At 49.1% G+C, this 18,646-nt stretch overlaps 1 protein-coding gene across 3 annotated transcripts in view; it reads right to left on the bottom strand.

Annotated features, from left to right (window-relative positions):
• The window catches only part of LCOR (ligand dependent nuclear receptor corepressor), a 129,595-nt gene that overhangs the window by 77,067 nt on the left and 33,882 nt on the right, over nt 1-18,646 (bottom strand). For all 3 annotated transcript variants that reach the window (XM_075348372.1, XM_075348375.1, XM_075348374.1), the window contains exon 2: nt 13,599-13,664. In XM_075348372.1, the coding sequence (XP_075204487.1) occupies nt 13,599-13,664 (66 nt within the window). The remainder of the gene's footprint in view (nt 1-13,598; nt 13,665-18,646) is intronic.

The raw sequence follows: 18,646 nt of genomic DNA, 5'->3' as shown, positions 1-18,646 counted from the left end.
CCTTCTGACTTCAGAACGCCCACAGCCTGAAAAAGTGCTCCGGCCAGAGATGGGGGCGGAGATGTTCTGAAGAAACGAGTCGGAGGACGAGAGCTGAACTCTATCCTGTAACCATGAGACAGAATGTCTCTCACCCATCGGTCTTGGACATGTGGCCACCAGGCGTCGCAAAAGCGGGAGAGCCTGCCACCGACCGAGGATGCGGTTCGGGGAGGCCGAAAGTCATGAGGATGCCGCCTTGGAGGCAGTGCCTCCGGCGTTTTTTTGGGGGCGTGACTTAGACAGCCACGCATAAGAGTTCCTCTGGCCCTTCTCTGGCCTGTTGGACGAGGAGGATTGGGACTTGGCTGAGGGCCGAAAGGACCGAAACCTCGGTTGTATTTTCCGTTGCTGAGGTCTCTTCGGTTTGGACTGGGGTAAGGACGAGTCCTTTCCCTTGGATTCCTTAATAATTTCATCCAATCGTTCGCCAAACAATCGGTCGCCAGAAAACGGCAAACCGGTTAAGAACTTCTTGGAAGCAGAGTCTGCCTTCCATTCGCGTAGCCACATGGCCCTGCGGACTGCCACCGAATTAGCGGATGCTACCGCTGTACGGTTAGCCGAGTCCAGGACGGCGTTCATGGCGTAGGACGAAAAAGCCGACGCCTGAGAAGTCAAAGACGCAACTTGCGGAGCAGAGGTACGTGTGACCGCATTAATCTCAGACAGACAAGCTGAGATAGCTTGGAGTGCCCACACGGCTGCAAAGGCCGGGGCAAAAGACGCGCCTGTGGCTTCATAGATGGATTTCACCAGGAGCTCTATCTGCCTGTCAGTGGCATCCTTGAGCGATGAGCCATCTGCAACTGATACTACAGATCTAGCCGCCAGTCTAGAGACTGGAGGATCCACCTTGGGACATTGAGCCCAACCCTTAACTACGTCAGAGGGGAAGGGGTAACGCGTGTCAGTAAAGCGCTTAGTAAAGCGCTTGTCCGGAACCGCTCTGGGCTTCTGGACAGCATCTCTGAAGTTAGAGTGATCGAAAAACGCACTCCGTGTACGTTTGGGAAACCTAAACTGGTGTTTCTCCTGCTGCGAAGCCGACTCCTCTATAGGTGGAGTTGGGGGAGAAAGATCTAGCACCTGGTTGATGGACGCTATAAGGTCATTTACTATGGCGTCCCCTTCAGGTGTATCAAGATTGAGAGCAACGTCAGGGTCAGAGCCCTGAGCTGCGACGTCCGCCTCATCCTCCAGAGAGTCCTCAAGCTGAGACCCCGAGCAGCGTGAGGAAGTCGGGGAAGATTCCCAGCGAGCCCGCTTAGCCGGTCTGGGACTGTGGTCCGTGCCGGAGTCCTCCACGTGAGATCTAGGGGCCACCCCGGGAGCACGCTGCGGCGCAGACCGAGAGGGGCATGGAGGCTGTGATCCAACAGTGCCCGGGGCCTGTGTAAGAACCGGTCTGGACTGCAAGGCTTCTAGTAGCTTGGCAGACCATTTGTCCATAGACTGAGCCATGGATTGTGAAAGCGACTCAGAGTTTCTCAGCAAAAACTGCAAACTCTGTCCCTGCCGCCTGGACAGGGGAAGCAGGAGGGTCTGCCTGAGCCGAGGGGCCCACTAGTGACCGAGGCTCCGGCTGAGCAAGTGCAACAGGGGTCGAGCATTGCTCACAGTGAGGGTAGGTGGAACCCGCAGGTAACATAGCCCCACAAGAGGTACAACCCTTTGCCTTAGCGCCCTTGCTCCTTGTGGACGACATGCTGTTGTCTCCTAGGAGAGTGATCACTGAGGGTATATAGCCAAAAGCAAAACAACCCGGCCGAACAGAGAAAATATATACAAATTATATATTATATAATATATATATATATATATATATATTATATAATATATATATATATATATATATATATATATATATATATATATATATATATATATATATATATATATATATATATATATATATATATATACACATATATATATATATATACACACATACATACATATACTCCGGCACCCTAGGGGGACCAGCACCGGGTGACCGGTGTGGCTTACCGACCGCCCAAAGCGGTGTGTGTCCACCAGATTCCCTGCCTTAGGTCTCCCAGAGCTGCAGCTGAAATCCTCCACCGGCAGAATGTGTGTAAAAATGGCTGCCGGAGCTCTCAGGGGAGGAGGGAGCCGTGGGCGGCGACTAGTAAAGTGCGGGAATCTGGGGCCCCACAGTGATCAGTGAGGGGGGGAGGAAACCTAAAGTATGCTCCAGCCCTCACTGCCGACGTCAGGTCGACCGTCCCGCCCTTACCCCTGACTGGCAGGCCCGGGGGCGGGAGTTATGGTACTAGGCCGCAATGAAGCCGGGGACTAAATTTAATACCGCGGCCGACAAACAGGCGCGGTCGGCGCGGAAGTCCCGGTCTTCACAAACCAGCAGCTGCTGCAGCGTCTGTGAAACAAGCGCTCCATGCACCGTTCCCCATGGGGACACAGAGTACCTTTAGATGCAGGGCCCTGTCCCTGAGGATACATAGACTCCTGTCCGGCAGATTCCCACAGGGGCTGCAGAGGGAGCCCGGTCCCAGTGAATGGATGACCGGTTAGGATCCCACTTCTCCCAGAGCCTCTAAGGGATGGTGAAGGAAAACGGCATGTGGCTCCAGCCTCTGTACCCGCAATGGGTACCTCAACCTTAACAGCACCGCCGACTTAGTGGGGTGAGAAGGGAGCATGCCGGGGGCCCTGTGGGGGCCCTCTTTTCTTCCAACCGATAAAATCAGCAGCTGCTGCTGACTAAAATGGGATGCATGAGTGGATGTGTGCCTCCTTCCACACAAAGCATAAAACTGAGGAGCCCGTGATGCACGGGAGGGTGTATAGGCAGAGGGGAGGGGTTACACTTTTCAGTGTAATACTTTGTGTGGCCTCCGGAGGCAGAAGGTATACACCCAATTGTCTGGGTCTCCCAATGGAGCGACAAAGAAACCACGCATATGTGTCCTTTTAGATAGTGTATGTAAACTTCGCGGCTCAACTGTGTATTTATACATAATGTGTGACTGACACACACACACACACACACACACACACACACCATGGGGAAGTGTACAGTTTAGTCCAGATAGGCTGCATGCGCACATCGCTGTTTTTTTTTTGCATTTTACACTGCACTGTGTCAATGAAAAACTGCATGCTTTTGCTTCCCCAGCAAAGTCTGAGAAATCTGATTTTCCATGCGCACATTGCACTTTTTTTGTCTGCTTTTTGTCAAAATCTTTGACAAAAAAAAAAAAAGCAGCATGTCACTTCTTTTTCGTCTGTTTTTCACCCATAGACTTCAACTACTAAATGCACAGTGAAAAACACAACAAAAACGAGGTAAAAACTGATGTGTTTTTAGCATGTTTCTTTGTCAAACGTAGTCTTTAAAGTTGTCAAAGTTTATCAGACGGTGCAGTATTGTTATCAAACCAAAACCGCAGTGTGCACATATACCCTTAATCGAAGAGAACCCCACCCCACCATCTAGCAAGGCTAATAACTTAACTTGAGACAAGCCCTTTAAAATGCCAATCATCTGTCATTCACTGTCATAAGCATAACTACATTTGAACTAGGGTTAAAAAAAAAAAAAATTGTGTTAAGTGACTTGCAGTGATGGATTTATGTAACCAGTGCCTCTCCGAAACCATTCAGTGATCTGGAAACTTAAAAATCCGTTCTATACAAGAACAGCAGAATATTCCTGCTATGAACACCAAGTTTAAAATATATTTCTTAATCTTGAATATAAAGCTGGTTGAGATGTGGACATCCATACATCTTCTTAGCAAGTAAATCTAGTATTACATGATTACCATTTAAAGGCAATCTGTTACCAGGTTTTTGCCACCTAATCTGAAAGCAGTGCAATGGAGACATAGACACCCAGATTCCATCAATGTGTCACTTACTGATCTACTTCGTGTAGTTTTAAAAATCAGTTTTTTCAGCAAGTAATTACCATTAGAAGACTAGTAAACCTCCTGCCAGATAGTCAAGCATATTCATGAGTGCTGTATAACTCCATACCCACCACCAATTGGCAGCTTTCTGTGTGCACTGTGCATAGGTAGAAAGCCGCCAGAGCAGAAAATAGGGATTTTAACAAAACTGCAGCAAGCAGCCAATTAAGGGACATATTGTGGGAATCAGGGTCTCGGCCCTTATATCATCCTGTTCTTAAATAGAGTAGCAAAACGTGGTGACAGATTCCTTTTAAATAAATGCGTATCAACATAGTACATGGTCGTTCCTTGTTTAACTAGCAAATCCTTGCTTCACTTATAAGGGTGGGCACTTCCACATGACGTTACTATGGTTTGATCATAGAAAAACAAACCTAAAAACTTCGAAACTAAGGCCTGGTTCAGATGCTCAGGTAAAATCGGTCTACATTGGATCCCAATAAAGACTTGCAACAGGTCTCCCAAACCCAGCTATTAGAGCTTCATATATGTCTACGAACTGTGACGCTTGGGTCGAGAGAGCCATGACCAGTTCACGTACTGCGGTCTGTTCTCAGACGTCTAAAGCAGCCCTTAGGGTTGCCACAATATAAACAAATGGAAAGCCTGATTTAGGACAGCAGGCACAAATCAACTTGTGATTCGACATATGGAAGAATTCATTACATGGAGACTTTACTACATTCATAAATGGAGACTACTACATCATGCTGCTATCAGATTAGGTGGCAAAAACTTAGGTGACAGATCCCTTTATGAAGATTGTAGACTGCTCCTAATAAAAAATAAATGAGTAGCTTTTTTTTTTTTTTTACATGAATAATAAAGAAGTTAAGTCTACATAACAGATGGAGAAAACGGCCTAGCTACAATGCAATGTTAGGCTGGGTTCTAACAGCATATTTGGGTCTGGTTGCATGTACTCACTTCGGACCTCCGCTCCCCTCAGCGAAAGCAGAGCGTTGACAGGAAGAGCCACTCTGATCGGAGGGGGCACAGCAATATGGTGGCACAACATGTAGATGAGCACTACGCCAGTGGTCTGCAGTGGCACTTTCCACATATTAGCATCATTTTGCAGGCCCTAACAAAATGGCTCTGCTCTGTAATCCTAAACTTCATCGTCCCTTATTCTTTTGCAAACACCCAGAAGAGGAGGGGGTTGTGACATCACACGAGAGTAAATTCTGCCCACTTTTACTGCAGTTGTAATGTGAACTAGTTGTACACTAAGTTTTCAGCACCTGCTTCCTTTAGTGTTTAAAAGAGTGGAAAATATCAAACTTTTTAAATAATTGTCACAAACCACCGGGGGGGTCACTCAGAAATCCCCCGCGCTGGCTAACAGTACGTCACAATCGGGGGGTAACAAGTGGGGGTCACCCCTCCTTTATACCTCCCGACCGACAGACAGAGCACGTGACGCGCTCTCTAGCGCCCCTCTTATAGTCAGGCCAATTATGGAATTGCCCGACCATAAGCAAGGAGGCCGCTATACTACTTATGCCGATTATTGAAGGGTCCCCGGTGAGAGTAAGGTATATATTCCCCCGACCTCCGCGGGCGGAATATATAAAATCTCCCCGAATCTCACTGGCCTCCCCACAATAATCCTTGGCACCATTCGCTGCCACCAACCGATTTACGGTAACTATTAGCCGAACACACAGACGTGGGATTCAAGATCGAGATAACAGAACAGCCCAAGATTAATTATATAATTTAATCAGCCTAAAGCACACTAGAAACTACAATATATACAATAGGGAATCTACAGAATATACATATGTCAGAGTACAGTTACAATCAAAGCATGGGTTACAAACAGGCATACACAGTTCCAGCAGTTACCTTGTTGCGTCTGGCCACAGGGGGGCGCTGTACCCAGGTTTCTAGGATCCTTCCCACAGATGTTTCCTACACGTGCCCCCAGCGAAAAGAACCCTGGAAAATGGCCGAAGTAGGGTTATCAACCTGGGCAGATCCAGGTCCCCTCCTACCTTAGTGACCTCAGAGGGAGCACTGCTCCACCCCTGGCTTGAGTTATGGACAATCCACAACATGGAATATGGGCCATAACTTTGCCTGGGAGCGTCGTAGGCGGACGCCAATGCTCTCATTGTGACAGTTATGAACTTAGCTACAGAACGAGGGGACTCATGACCTGTCTGCCAGTTCCCCATTGGCTGATATCACGCCTGGGGCATTTCCCAATGTCCTGCTCCCATAAAAAGGGTGTGCCGGCATCGTCCGCATGCGGAGACACCATTTTTATGGTTGCCATATTTATCGGAAATATGGCTTGCGAGATATGAACCATTTTTTACTGGAGTCGTTCTGTCTGGCTATTTCCATAGCCTTGCTAACTAGCTAGCAGCCCCCACTACAGGGTCACGGCAGGGAGTCATCCTGTGTCCATTGTTCCCACACCACCTCATCTCCATATCACAGGAGATGGCCATGGGATTTGTTGCTAAACCAGTTGTGTGAAGGAAAGGGGGGGTGACACCAGGAGAGGGCTTCCTGACATACTTGAATATCATGATTTATCGTCATATCTCCGGATTTACCTCACACCTCCCCCCTTTTGAGGGCGCTAGGGGGCAGCACACTCCGGTGTTCCCCCGTGCGCCCGTCCGCGACCTCTCCTTGTCGGGACAGCCCGTCTGCGTTACCGTGGTCACGGCCCCTTTTGTGGCGAATGGTGAAGTTGTATTGCTGGAGCGCAAGGCTCCATCGCAACAATCGCCCATTCGTCCCAGAGACGGTGTGCAACCAGCTGAGGGGATTGTGGTCCGTCTCCACGATGAAGTGGCGCCCGTATAGATAGGGTTGCAGACGCTGCAGGGCCCACACTATGGCCAGGCACTCCTTCTCCATCGTGGAATAGGCAACTTCCCTTGGTAACAGCTTCCTGCTCAGGTACAAGACTGGGTGCTCTTGGCTCGCAGAGTCCACCTGGCTGAGCACCGCACCGAGGCCGAAGTCACTGGCGTCGGTCTGTACTACAAACGGCCGCGTGAAGTCGGCTGCCTGTAGCACGGGCGGGCTGGACAGGGCGTCCTTTAGGGCCCGGAAGGCTGTCTCGCAGTCCATTGTCCAATCGACTGCAGAGGGCAGCTTCTTCTTGGTGAGGTCCGTCAAGGGCTTTGCCAGGCTACTATAGCATGGAACAAACCTCCTATAGTACCCAGCGGTCCCCAAGAAGGACATCACCTGCTTCTTGGTCCTGGGGGTGGGCCAGGATGCGATGGCTTCCACTTTCTCAGGCTCGGGCTTCAGTGTTCTCCCACCTACCCGGTGACCGAGGTACTGGACCTCGCTCATGGCCAGCTGACACTTTCCCGGCTTGATGGTCAAACCTGCCCGGTGGATCCGCCTGAGCACCTGTGCTAGATGCTCTAGGTGGTCCTCCCAGGTGGGACTGAAGACGGCAATGTCATCCAGGTACGCGGCCGCGTACCCTTCAAGTCCCTTGAGCAGGGTGTTGACCATCCGCTGGAAAGTGGCAGGGGCATTCCTCATCCCGAATGGCATCACCGTGGACTCGTACAGTCCAAATGGGGTAATAAAGGCAGAGCGTTCCCTGGCCTTGCGAGTCAGGGGGATCTGCCAATATCCCCGGCTCAGATCCATGATGGTCAGGTACTGAGCCCCGGCCAACTGATCGAGCAGGTCATCGATGCGTGGCATTGGGTACGCATCGGCGACCGTGACCGCATTGAGCCCCCTGTAGTCCACGCAGAACCGAGTGGTTCGGTCCTTCTTAGGGACGAGGACTACAGGCGAGGCCCAAGCGCTGTTGGATGCCTGGATCACCCCCAGCTTCAGCATCTCGTCAATCTCCTGGCGCATGTGTTGCTGCACCTCCAGGGAGACCCGATATGCTGAACGCCGGATCGGGGGATGATCCCCAGTGTCCACGTGATGGACAGCCAAGTCAGTCCTTCCGGGCTGGTTGGTAAACAACCCCCGGAAGGGGAGGAGGGTGGCCCACAGCTGGGACCGTTGGTCTTCCAAGAGCTGGTGGCCAACCTCCACATCCTCAATGGATCCGCCTGCCCTAACCTGGGCTAGCATATCCAAGAGGGTTTCCGCTTCTCCCTCCTCGGGCAGGTTGCACACGGGGAGCGCACATGCCTCCCGCTCATGATGTGCCTTCATCATGTTCACATGGAAGGGCTTCCGCCTTCCACGGGCAGGGTCCAGGGTGACCAGGTACGTTACAGGGTTGAGCTGCTGGTACACGAGGTATGGGCCTTCCCAGGCTGCCTGAAGCTTGTCCTGTGGTACGGGGACCAGTACCCACACCTTTTGACCCACTTGGTAGGTCCTCTCACAAGCGTTCTGGTCGTACCAACGCTTCGGATCGGCCTGGGCTTGAGCCATATTGTCGTGTACCAGTTGCGTCAAGGCCTGCATTTTGTCCCGGAAGCGCATGACATACTCGATAACCGACACTCCAGGGGTGGCCAAATCCCCTTCCCAAGCCTCTTTCACCAGAGCCAGGGGGCCCCGCACACGTCGCCCGTACAGGAGCTCAAACGGTGAGAATCCTGTTGAGGCCTGTGGAACCTCCCGGTAAGCAAATAACAGGTGTGGGAGATACCGCTCCCAGTCACGCCCATGGGAGTCGACCAACATCTTAAGCATCTGCTTTAAGGTGCCATTGAACCGCTCGCACAGGCCATTAGTCTGTGGATGGTACGGGCTGGCCACCAGATGTCGCACCTGGACTTGCTTACAGAGGGCCTCCATCAGCTGGGACATGAATTGGGTCCCCCGGTCAGTGAGCATTTCCTGGGGAAAACCCACTCGGGAGAAAATCTCCAGCAATGCGGTGGCCACCTTGTCAGCCCGAATGGACGACAAGGCCACTGCTTCTGGGTACCGGGTGGCATAGTCCACTACCGTCAGTATGAAGCGTTTCCCGGAGCTGCTGGGGATGGCCAGCGGGCCGACCAGATCCACAGCCACCCTCCTGAAAGGCTCATCGATGATTGGCAGAGATACCAGTGGGGCTTTGGGGCGTGGCCCCGCCTTCCCCACTCTCTGACAGGTTTCACACGAACGGCAGTAGGCAGCCACATCGGCCCCCATTTTTGGCCAGTAGAAATGCTGGTTTAACCTGGCCTTGGTCTTAGCGATCCCTAGGTGTCCGGCCATCGGAATCTCATGTGCGATCCGCAACAACTCCGTCCGGAACGGATAGGGTACCACCAACTGTCGGTCCCTGGGCCACGCCTCCGGTGAACCCTGCTGGACCGTGGCCCGGTACAGCCGTCCTTGGTCCCAGACCACTCGCTCCGGGTCCGAGTCCGAGGGAGGCTGTGCCGCCTGCTCCTTAAGAGCTTTCAGGCTGTCGTCAGCTTCTAACGCTGCCTGAAACCCCTGACTAGATGTGGCCAGAATCGACGAGACTGTCACATCTTCAGTCAGTACCCCGGGACCTGTGTCCTGGCCTCCACCTGACTCGGCTGCCACTTGGTCAGAAGGGGAAGAGCTATCGGACCTCCGGGAGGCCCCTTGGCTTCCAGCACTCCCACTGCGGGTGACAGCGGCCACAGCCGCTGCGACCGTGGGTCGTGCCTGCTCCTCCTCCGTTCCTGACCAAGTCGCCGGTTCAGGCAGACCTACCTGGCTTCCTGACACCCCGGTTGTGGGGGAACCATGCACCGAGATCTTACCTGGGAGCACTTCCGCTCCTGGACCGGCCCCAATCTCACCTGCCTGTTCCCCTCCTGCAGCAACAGAACCCCGCTGTGAAATCTCTGGGGACCCCACATTTGCTGTGGTAGCCCCCACCCCACACACTGGTCCTCCCCCTGCAGCACCCTGCTCTCTGCTTATCCCTGCAGAGGGCAACAGATCCCAGCTCACAGGCTGGTTACTTGTAGAGGCATTGTCACACCTTTCTCTGACCCCCTCCCCTCCTGTCACAGCTGCAGCTGCGTGTGTGTCTATGGTGTCTGTGCAAGCAGAAATATCAGAGTTCACTCCCTCCTCCCTTACATCATTCATAGATAACACATTAACATTGTCAGGAGTCATGTCAGTACTGGCTGAAGGTTCAGCCCTTGGGGGGGGCCCAAACTGGGAGGTTATCTGCCCCAAATCTGTCCCAAGTAGCACGTTTGCAGGGATCCGATCAGTTACCCCCACCTCCCTCACCCCCCGCCCTGCGCCCCAGTCCACATAAATGTCAGCAACAGGCAGCGCCGGGTCAATGCCTCCAATCCCGGAGACAGCGAGGGTTTTTCCAGGGATCAAGTCTTGGGGGGACACCATCTCAGGCCGCACCAGAGTCACCTCCGAGGCGCTGTCTCGCAGTCCTATGGTCACAGACCGGCCGACGGTGACAGGTTGGAAGCTGTCCAGGGACCTACCCCCACCCACACAATACACCTTGGGCGGCCCTTGGGACGGGGACGGAGCCGGGGCCTTGGGACGCTGAGGGCACATGGCCTTGAAGTGTCCAGGTAGGTTGCACTGGTGGCACCGTCTTGGTTCCGCCACGGGCCTGGAGAGGGGAGTTGAGGGGGACACCCCCTGCAGTCTAGGGGCAGGTGGGGCAGTCGCAGAATTCATCTTACCCCCTCTCCAGGTGCTGCTGGTGGCCGCTCTCCTGGCCTCAGGGGCCCGGTTGTTGGTGTAGTCATCGGCAAGGGCAGCTGTAGCCGTGGACCCCTTTGGCTTCTGGTCTCGGATGAACTGGCGGAGATCCTCAGGGCAGTTCCACAAGAGTTGCTCCGTGATGAACAAGTCCAGGATCTCCGGTCCGGTGGAAAGCTGCAGGCCTTGGGTCCAGTGGTCGGCAGCTCGGGCAAGTGCCCGCCGGTGGTCAGCCCAGGAGTCCTTTGGTCCCTTCTGTAGGCTCCGGAACTTCTTGCGGTAGGACTCTGGAGTGAGGTTGTACTGTTGGATCAGGGCCCGCTTGATGGTGTCGTAGCCCTGATCTGCCTCAGCAGGCAAGTCCCCAAGGATATCCAGGGCCTTACCCCTTAAACGGGGGGTCAGGTATTTGGCCCACTGGTCCTTGTCCAGATGGTGCTGCAAGCAAGTCCGTTCAAAAGCAGTCAAGAAAGAGTCCAAGTCTCCATCCTTCTCCAGCACTGGGAAGTCCTCAACACGGACCTTTGGAAGTTTGGTGTCTCGAAGGTCACATGTGGCTGATGAGGGCCGGAGCTGAGCTAGCTGCAGCTGGTAGTCACGGTCTGCCTGTCGCTCTCGCTCTTCACGCGCTGCCTGCCGCTCTCGCTCCGCAGCCTCACGCTCTGCGTGCCGCTCCGCAGCCTCAGCGTCACGCGCTGCCTGCCGCTCTGCCCTGCGCTCTGCCAGGAGTTCCTTGTAGCCCTTCTGGTCTCCAGCCTGGAGAAGGGCCATAGCCATTTGAAGAAGGCTATCCGAGCCTCCCAGGCTCGGTGGAATGGCACGTGGTGATCTGCGGCACGCTGCAGAGCTAGGCGATTCACTGTCCCTTTCAGAGCGGAGGGCTGGCATCTGGCTCGTTGAGGAACCTTGGGTGAGCTCCTCCTCATCTTGACCAGCAGTGCCAGGTTGCGCAATGTCCTCGGCAGAACGGTTTTCTGGCGTCGAGCTCCTGGAGGACTCGTGGGCAACCTCCTCATTGCTGTCCACAGCACCGTCCTCCCTCTCTTCGGCTCCTGCCTTAGCATTGGCCAGTTGCATAGCTCTGCTCCTGGTGCCATCAGCCATTCTTGCAGACTTTTGGTCACTGACACAGAACTGACACCTGATGCCTCCACACACCTTACAGTATCTGCACTCTGACACTCTAGTGTTGAGCTAGTCTGAAGACCCCAGCAGCCACAGCTGCTGCAGGCAGTCTTTAGTGTCTGGGAGTATGGGTCTCACACTCACACACACTATTATCTCGATCCCACCGCTATGCCACCAATATGTCACAAACCACCGGGGGGGTCACTCAGAAATCCCCCGCGCTGGCTACCAGTACGTCACAATCGGGGGGTAACAAGTGGGGGTCACCCCTCCTTTATACCTCCCGACCGACAGACAGAGCACGTGACGCGCTCTCTAGCGCCCCTCTTATAGTCAGGCCAATTATGGAATTGCCCGACCATAAGCAAGGAGGCCGCTATACTACTTATGCCGATTATTGAAGGGTCCCCGGTGAGAGTAAGGTATATATTCCCCCGACCTCCGCGGGCGGAATATATAAAATCTCCCCGAATCTCACTGGCCTCCCCACAATAATCCTTGGCACCATTCGCTGCCACCAACCGATTTACGGTAACTATTAGCCGAACACACAGACGTGGGATTCAAGATCGAGATAACAGAACAGCCCAAGATTAATTATATAATTTAATCAGCCTAAAGCACACTAGAAACTACAATATATACAATAGGGAATCTACAGAATATACATATGTCAGAGTACAGTTACAATCAAAGCATGGGTTACAAACAGGCATACACAGTTCCAGCAGTTACCTTGTTGCGTCTGGCCACAGGGGGGCGCTGTACCCAGGTTTCTAGGATCCTTCCCACAGATGTTTCCTACACGTGCCCCCAGCGAAAAGAACCCTGGAAAATGGCCGAAGTAGGGTTATCAACCTGGGCAGATCCAGGTCCCCTCCTACCTTAGTGACCTCAGAGGGAGCACTGCTCCACCCCTGGCTTGAGTTATGGACAATCCACAACATGGAATATGGGCCATAACTTTGCCTGGGAGCGTCGTAGGCGGACGCCAATGCTCTCATTGTGACAGTTATGAACTTAGCTACAGAACGAGGGGACTCATGACCTGTCTGCCAGTTCCCCATTGGCTGATATCACGCCTGGGGCATTTCCCAATGTCCTGCTCCCATAAAAAGGGTGTGCCGGCATCGTCCGCATGCGGAGACACCATTTTTATGGTTGCCATATTTATCGGAAATATGGCTTGCGAGATATGAACCATTTTTTACTGGAGTCGTTCTGTCTGGCTATTTCCATAGCCTTGCTAACTAGCTAGCAGCCCCCACTACAGGGTCACGGCAGGGAGTCATCCTGTGTCCATTGTTCCCACACCACCTCATCTCCATATCACAGGAGATGGCCATGGGATTTGTTGCTAAACCAGTTGTGTGAAGGAAAGGGGGGGTGACACCAGGAGAGGGCTTCCTGACATACTTGAATATCATGATTTATCGTCATATCTCCGGATTTACCTCACAATAATTTTATTTATATTTTGCTCAATTAAAAATTATATTTAAACAAAAAAAAACATTAAAAACTTTCCTTTTTTCCAGTTATTGGAAAAAAGAAAAAAAAAATTGCAGCTTCCCTTTAGTTTTCTGAAGGAAGCACTTCAGTGTTTGTAAGAAAAATAAACCTGGCTGCATTTATGAAGGCAGGATCTGATTAATGTTGCCCACGATTTGGGCAACATAAATCAGATGACAGGTTGTCTTTAAATCTGTGTCATACTTTTGCAATAAAAAAAAAAAAAAAAAAAGAAGAAATTTACACACTTTCACTGTATTTCCATAACATGTTATATAATGTGTGAACCCAGCCTTAGTGTATACAAGGAACTGAAAAGGATGTTAAAGTAATAATACATTAAAATACCTTTAAATAAGCTGAGATCATCAAGCAATGCAGGTCCAAACAGCCCTTCTAAAATAGTCTCAAAACCTAAAAGAAAAGAGTACTCAATATTAATCTTATATAAATATACAATGTCACATAAAAGGGACTGGAAGGGATTAAAATATTGAAAAGTTATATTGTGTTGTATTGTTATTAATCAGCATGTCGGTTCATTTGACCAATTAAAACATGAAAGTTACTCCTACGATAAAACAACAAAGCTCAACATCCATACTATTTGAAATAGTTGTCCATTTACCACTTATGTACACTTACAACTCTTTTCAAACAGAAGTAAAAAAAATAAAAAAATTGTATTTTGTGCTAGTATCATTGGTAACACTGGATATGGAAAGAGAATTCTAGGAAATCATTGCATTTTCACCACAACGAACAATACAACCATTAAAGTGTGGATAAGATTAGAAAAGTTGCCATTCTGTTTGTGTCTATGGGCTTTTTACCTGAAATTATCAGTTCACCTCACTTCCATACTGCTATTTACACACAACCTACGGACAATTATGTAGAAGTATTTTTTTCTATGGGCATAAAACTTCTAGCAGAATTTATCATTGCTACCATAAATACAAAGATCTGTAGAGAAATAAGTGGCATGGTGGCTCAGTAGTTAGCACTGTAGCCTTGCAGCGCTTGGGTCCCGAGTTCAATTCCTGCAACATCTGCAAGGAGTTTGTATGTTCTCCTCGTCCTCGTGTTTATGTGGGTTTCCTCCGGGTTCACCGGTTTCCTCCCACACTCCAAATACATACAGATAGGGAATTTAGATTGGCATCACTGTCCCCATTGGGGCTCACAATGTGTGTAAAGCACTGTGGAATTAACAGCGCTATATAAATTAATATATTATATTATTATTATTATTATTATTAAATTGAGCAGGGTTTACATTAGCTGATAAGCCAGCATTCAATGACCAGTGATCACCAAATCAGCAATAGTTCAATAGTCTGTTTAGACAAACAGACTGCACTTCAGATAGATCAGTAATAGATCATTCAGTTCACATAGGGTGCCATTGTGATCATCAAGAAAAGGATTACACAGGACGATGTGCTGCGAAGAACAATGATCTTTCAAGCAAAGCTAAAGATAATTTCACCCAATTGCAAACTGCTCATTTGTTGGGCAATTTGCAGTGTTTACAATACAGGATAATTGGGGATCGAGCTTCCCATATGGAACGTACGCTTCCAGTAATCGTGCAGTGCAAATGCAATGAATAACCAACAATGTAAATGATGCATCTGAACTTGAAAAAACTTGGAATTAAGGAAAACTGAAGTTAAAAACTGTGCACACTCTTCCATTATGTATCCCAAAACTTAATTTAGACACATACCCAAAATAGCAGCTAGCCAACAGATATTCCTTTCACTCCACCCGCCATACACACATAACCATATTTAAATTGCAACCTGTCATCGGATTCATGTTGCCCAAAACGTGGGCAACAATCAGATCCTGCCTTCATTATTGCAGCCAGGTTTATTTTTTTTATAATATGCCGACTGAAATGCTGCAGTGTTTCTATTATCATCTCTCATCTAAATAAAAAGAAATAAGAAACCCCCTCCATGCACATTAGATCGCTGCTGTTGGCTGCACAGTCTATCCGACAACATTCTCCAGTCTCCCTATACACACAAACATTTGGCTTGATCAAGTACTCCTGTGCTCTCTATACGAGCCATTTCCAGACTTCTCTAGCAGAAGTTTATATTTGCGCTAAATAAAAAGGATCAGTCATTGGACATCCTTTTCTCTCTGATAGAATTTTTAGGGACTCCATACACCCTGTCGGCCCACACCATATAGTAAAACCCAAAAAGCAATACAGCCACTGTACACACCACTAACAGAGCATCCTCATACTAGATCTAGAAAGCACTTTTGGTTCTACAGTTACAATAAAACATATCTGAAATTTTAATAGTTTTGTTTTTTGGTTTTTTTTTTGTATTAAAAAAAACAAAAAAAAAACAAAAACAAAAACACACACAAACAAAAACGTACTGTCAGCACAGAATGACTGTTCACCACAACTACAGGCGCTTGATGCATCATGGCAGGGCTAATCCTTTAACTACAACTTCCCACCTGCTTGTTTTATCTTTATCTCCACCCCCCAGCTCTTTGATTGACAGTGCTGGGTTCATTACGCTAGAGAATGGCAGCGATAGATGGCAAACAAGAAACCCCTTTACCCCTAGGCGATTTTCCGTTTATAATTTTTTCCTCCTCATCTTCAGAGAGCCAGAACTTTAATTTTTTCATCAATATTGCCATACGAGTGCTTGATTTTTTACGGGAGGAGTTGCAGTTTTGAATGAAACCATTAGCTTTACAATATGCAATGCGCTACAATACGCTAGTACTGGAAAACGGAAAGAAAATTCCAAGTGCGGTGAAATTGCAAAAAAAAAAAAAAAAAAAAAAAAAAAAAGTGCAACTGCATGATTGTTCTTGGGGTCTTTTATTTACAGTGTTCATTATATGGTAAAACTGATGTGTCTGTACGATGCCTCACATCAGTACGAGTTCATAGATGCCAAACATGAATACTTTTTAAAACATTTTTAGTTTGACAAAAAAAATAAATAAATGTAATTTTGGCGTTTGGAATTTTTTTCTCGCTGCGCCGTGTACCGATCAGAGTAACTCATTTTATATTTTGATAGATTGGGCATTTCTGTCGTCTACGTGGGAATGGTAGTAGTGGTCAAAGGCAAAAGCCGTGTCAAATATCGGTGCACATAGCAGATAAGAGTCAGTACTGGAGCAGGATGGCAAGACTAAGGCTGGAAACACATCTATGCGAGTAAAATCGGTCCGACTGGGCTGAAAAAAACTTGGCTGATTTTAGTTCACGTTAGGTCCGAGTGCAACGCAAGTGCGATGCTTTTTCTGAATAAATTAATTTTACTAGCGTGTGTAATGCGTATTTTTTACTATGTCATCTGCCATTCAGCTCTGCTACATGGCCGCTGACAGCAGACACAGACAGCCATGTAGCAGAGCTGAATGTCAGATGACAGCAGACACAGACAGCCATGTAGCAGAGCTGAATGTCAGATGACAGCAGACACAGACAGAGCCGCACGATCAGAATGAACTCGGGTTAACTTCACCCGACTTCATTGTCATGCTGCGGCTCTGTCTGTGCCGCGTCCTGATTAGGCTAGTTTCACACTTGCGTTGAACGGGATCCGTAGCATTGCATTGTGTGACGCATGCAACGGATGCGTTGCATATAGTGGCACAACGCATGCTACAGATCGTACAAAATAACGCAGTCCGTTGTAGTTTTTTTTTCCTTGACTTTACACATCTGAGCATGCGCAGTTGTGTAAAGTCAGGTGCGTTAACGGAATCCGTCAAATGACGCATTCTAACGAAATCCGCCACCATAGGCGTCCATTATAAAAACAACGGACGCCTAACGGATTCCTGCAGATTGCGTTTTTTTGACACTCCGCCAAGCGCAGAAAAACGTTACATGCTGCGTTCCATCCGCCCGACGCAGCGTCAAAATAACGACGCTGTGTCGTCCAGCGAATGCAACGCAGACACTTGCGTTACAGTGCGTCGTCCATACAAGTCTATGGAGAATAGCGCAGTGCGTTAACGGACTGCGCTATTCTCCATAGTGACGGACTGCGCTGAACGAAAGTGTGAAACTAGCCTTAGCGGTCACCCGTGAAGGATTCACCGGTGACCACTAATGCCCTGAGTGACTGAAGTGAGCAGCCCTCTCTCATATACTCACCGATCCCCGATCCCCGGCGCTGCACGGCATTCACACTGCTCCGGCGGCTTTTACTATTTTGAAAAAGCCGGCCGCTCATTAACCCCTTAACGACCGCGGGCCGTAAAATTACGTCCTAAAGGACATAATCTTACTGCCCGCGGTCCTCCGGCGGCAGCATGCCGCGATCGGCACACATCTCAGCTGATTTTCACAGCTGAGATGTGTGCCTGCTAGGCACGAGCAGAATCGTTATCTGCTCGTGCCGATTAACCCCTTATAATGGCGCTGTCAATACATGACAGCGCCATTATAAGCGCAATCGCGGTAAAGTTTTACTTACCGCCGAAACCGGAAGTCACGTGACGCGATCACGTGACTCCCGATAGTTGTCATGGTAGTACAGGGTCATGTGATGACTCCTGTACTACACATGAATTGGTTTCACTTTCGCTGTGCCCGGGGCACAGCAAAAGAGAAAGACAGCGTATCTGCTGTTTACAGCCTTCCAGCTGTGATCAGCAGATACTGCAGAGCGATCGGAATGCTGATCGCAATAGCCCCCTAGGGGGACTAGTAAAATAAAAAAAAAAAGTAAAAAAATAAGTTTTAAAAAATTAAAAAAAAACAAAAAAACCTAAAAGTTCAAATCACCCCCCATTCGCCCCATTAAAAATTAAAGGGTTAAAAAAATAAAAAATATACACACATTTGGTATCGCCGCGTTCAGAAACGCCCGATCTATCAAAATATAAAATCAATTAATCTGATCAGTAAACGGCGTAGCGGCAAAAAAATTCCAAACGCCAAAACGACGTTTTTTTGTCGCCACAACTTTTGCGCAAAATGCAATAAGAGGCGATCAAAACGTAGCATCTGCGCAAAAATGGTACCGTTAAAAACGTCAGCTCGAGACGCAAAAAATAAGCCGTCATTGCGCCTAAGATCCCGAAAAATGAGAACGCTACGGGTCACGGAATATGGCGTAAAACGTGCGCCACTTTTTTCGGACAAACTTCCGATTTTTTTTTAACCCCTTATATAAAAGTAAACCTATACATGTTTGGTGTCTACGAACTCGCACTGACCTGAGGCATCACACCCACACATCAGTTTTACCATATAGTGAACACAGTGAATAAAATATCTCAAAAACCATAGTGCTATCGCACTTTTTTTGCAATTTTTCAGCATTTGGAATTTTTTTGCCATTTTCTAGTACACAATATGGTAAAACTGATGGTTTCATTTAAAAGTA

Source organism: Anomaloglossus baeobatrachus, chromosome 5 (assembly GCF_048569485.1).
Source record: "Anomaloglossus baeobatrachus isolate aAnoBae1 chromosome 5, aAnoBae1.hap1, whole genome shotgun sequence".
Taxonomy (NCBI): domain Eukaryota; kingdom Metazoa; phylum Chordata; class Amphibia; order Anura; family Aromobatidae; genus Anomaloglossus; species Anomaloglossus baeobatrachus.
The sequence above is the reverse complement of the archived record's forward strand: the minus strand, read 5'-3'. Positions and strand labels throughout refer to the sequence as shown.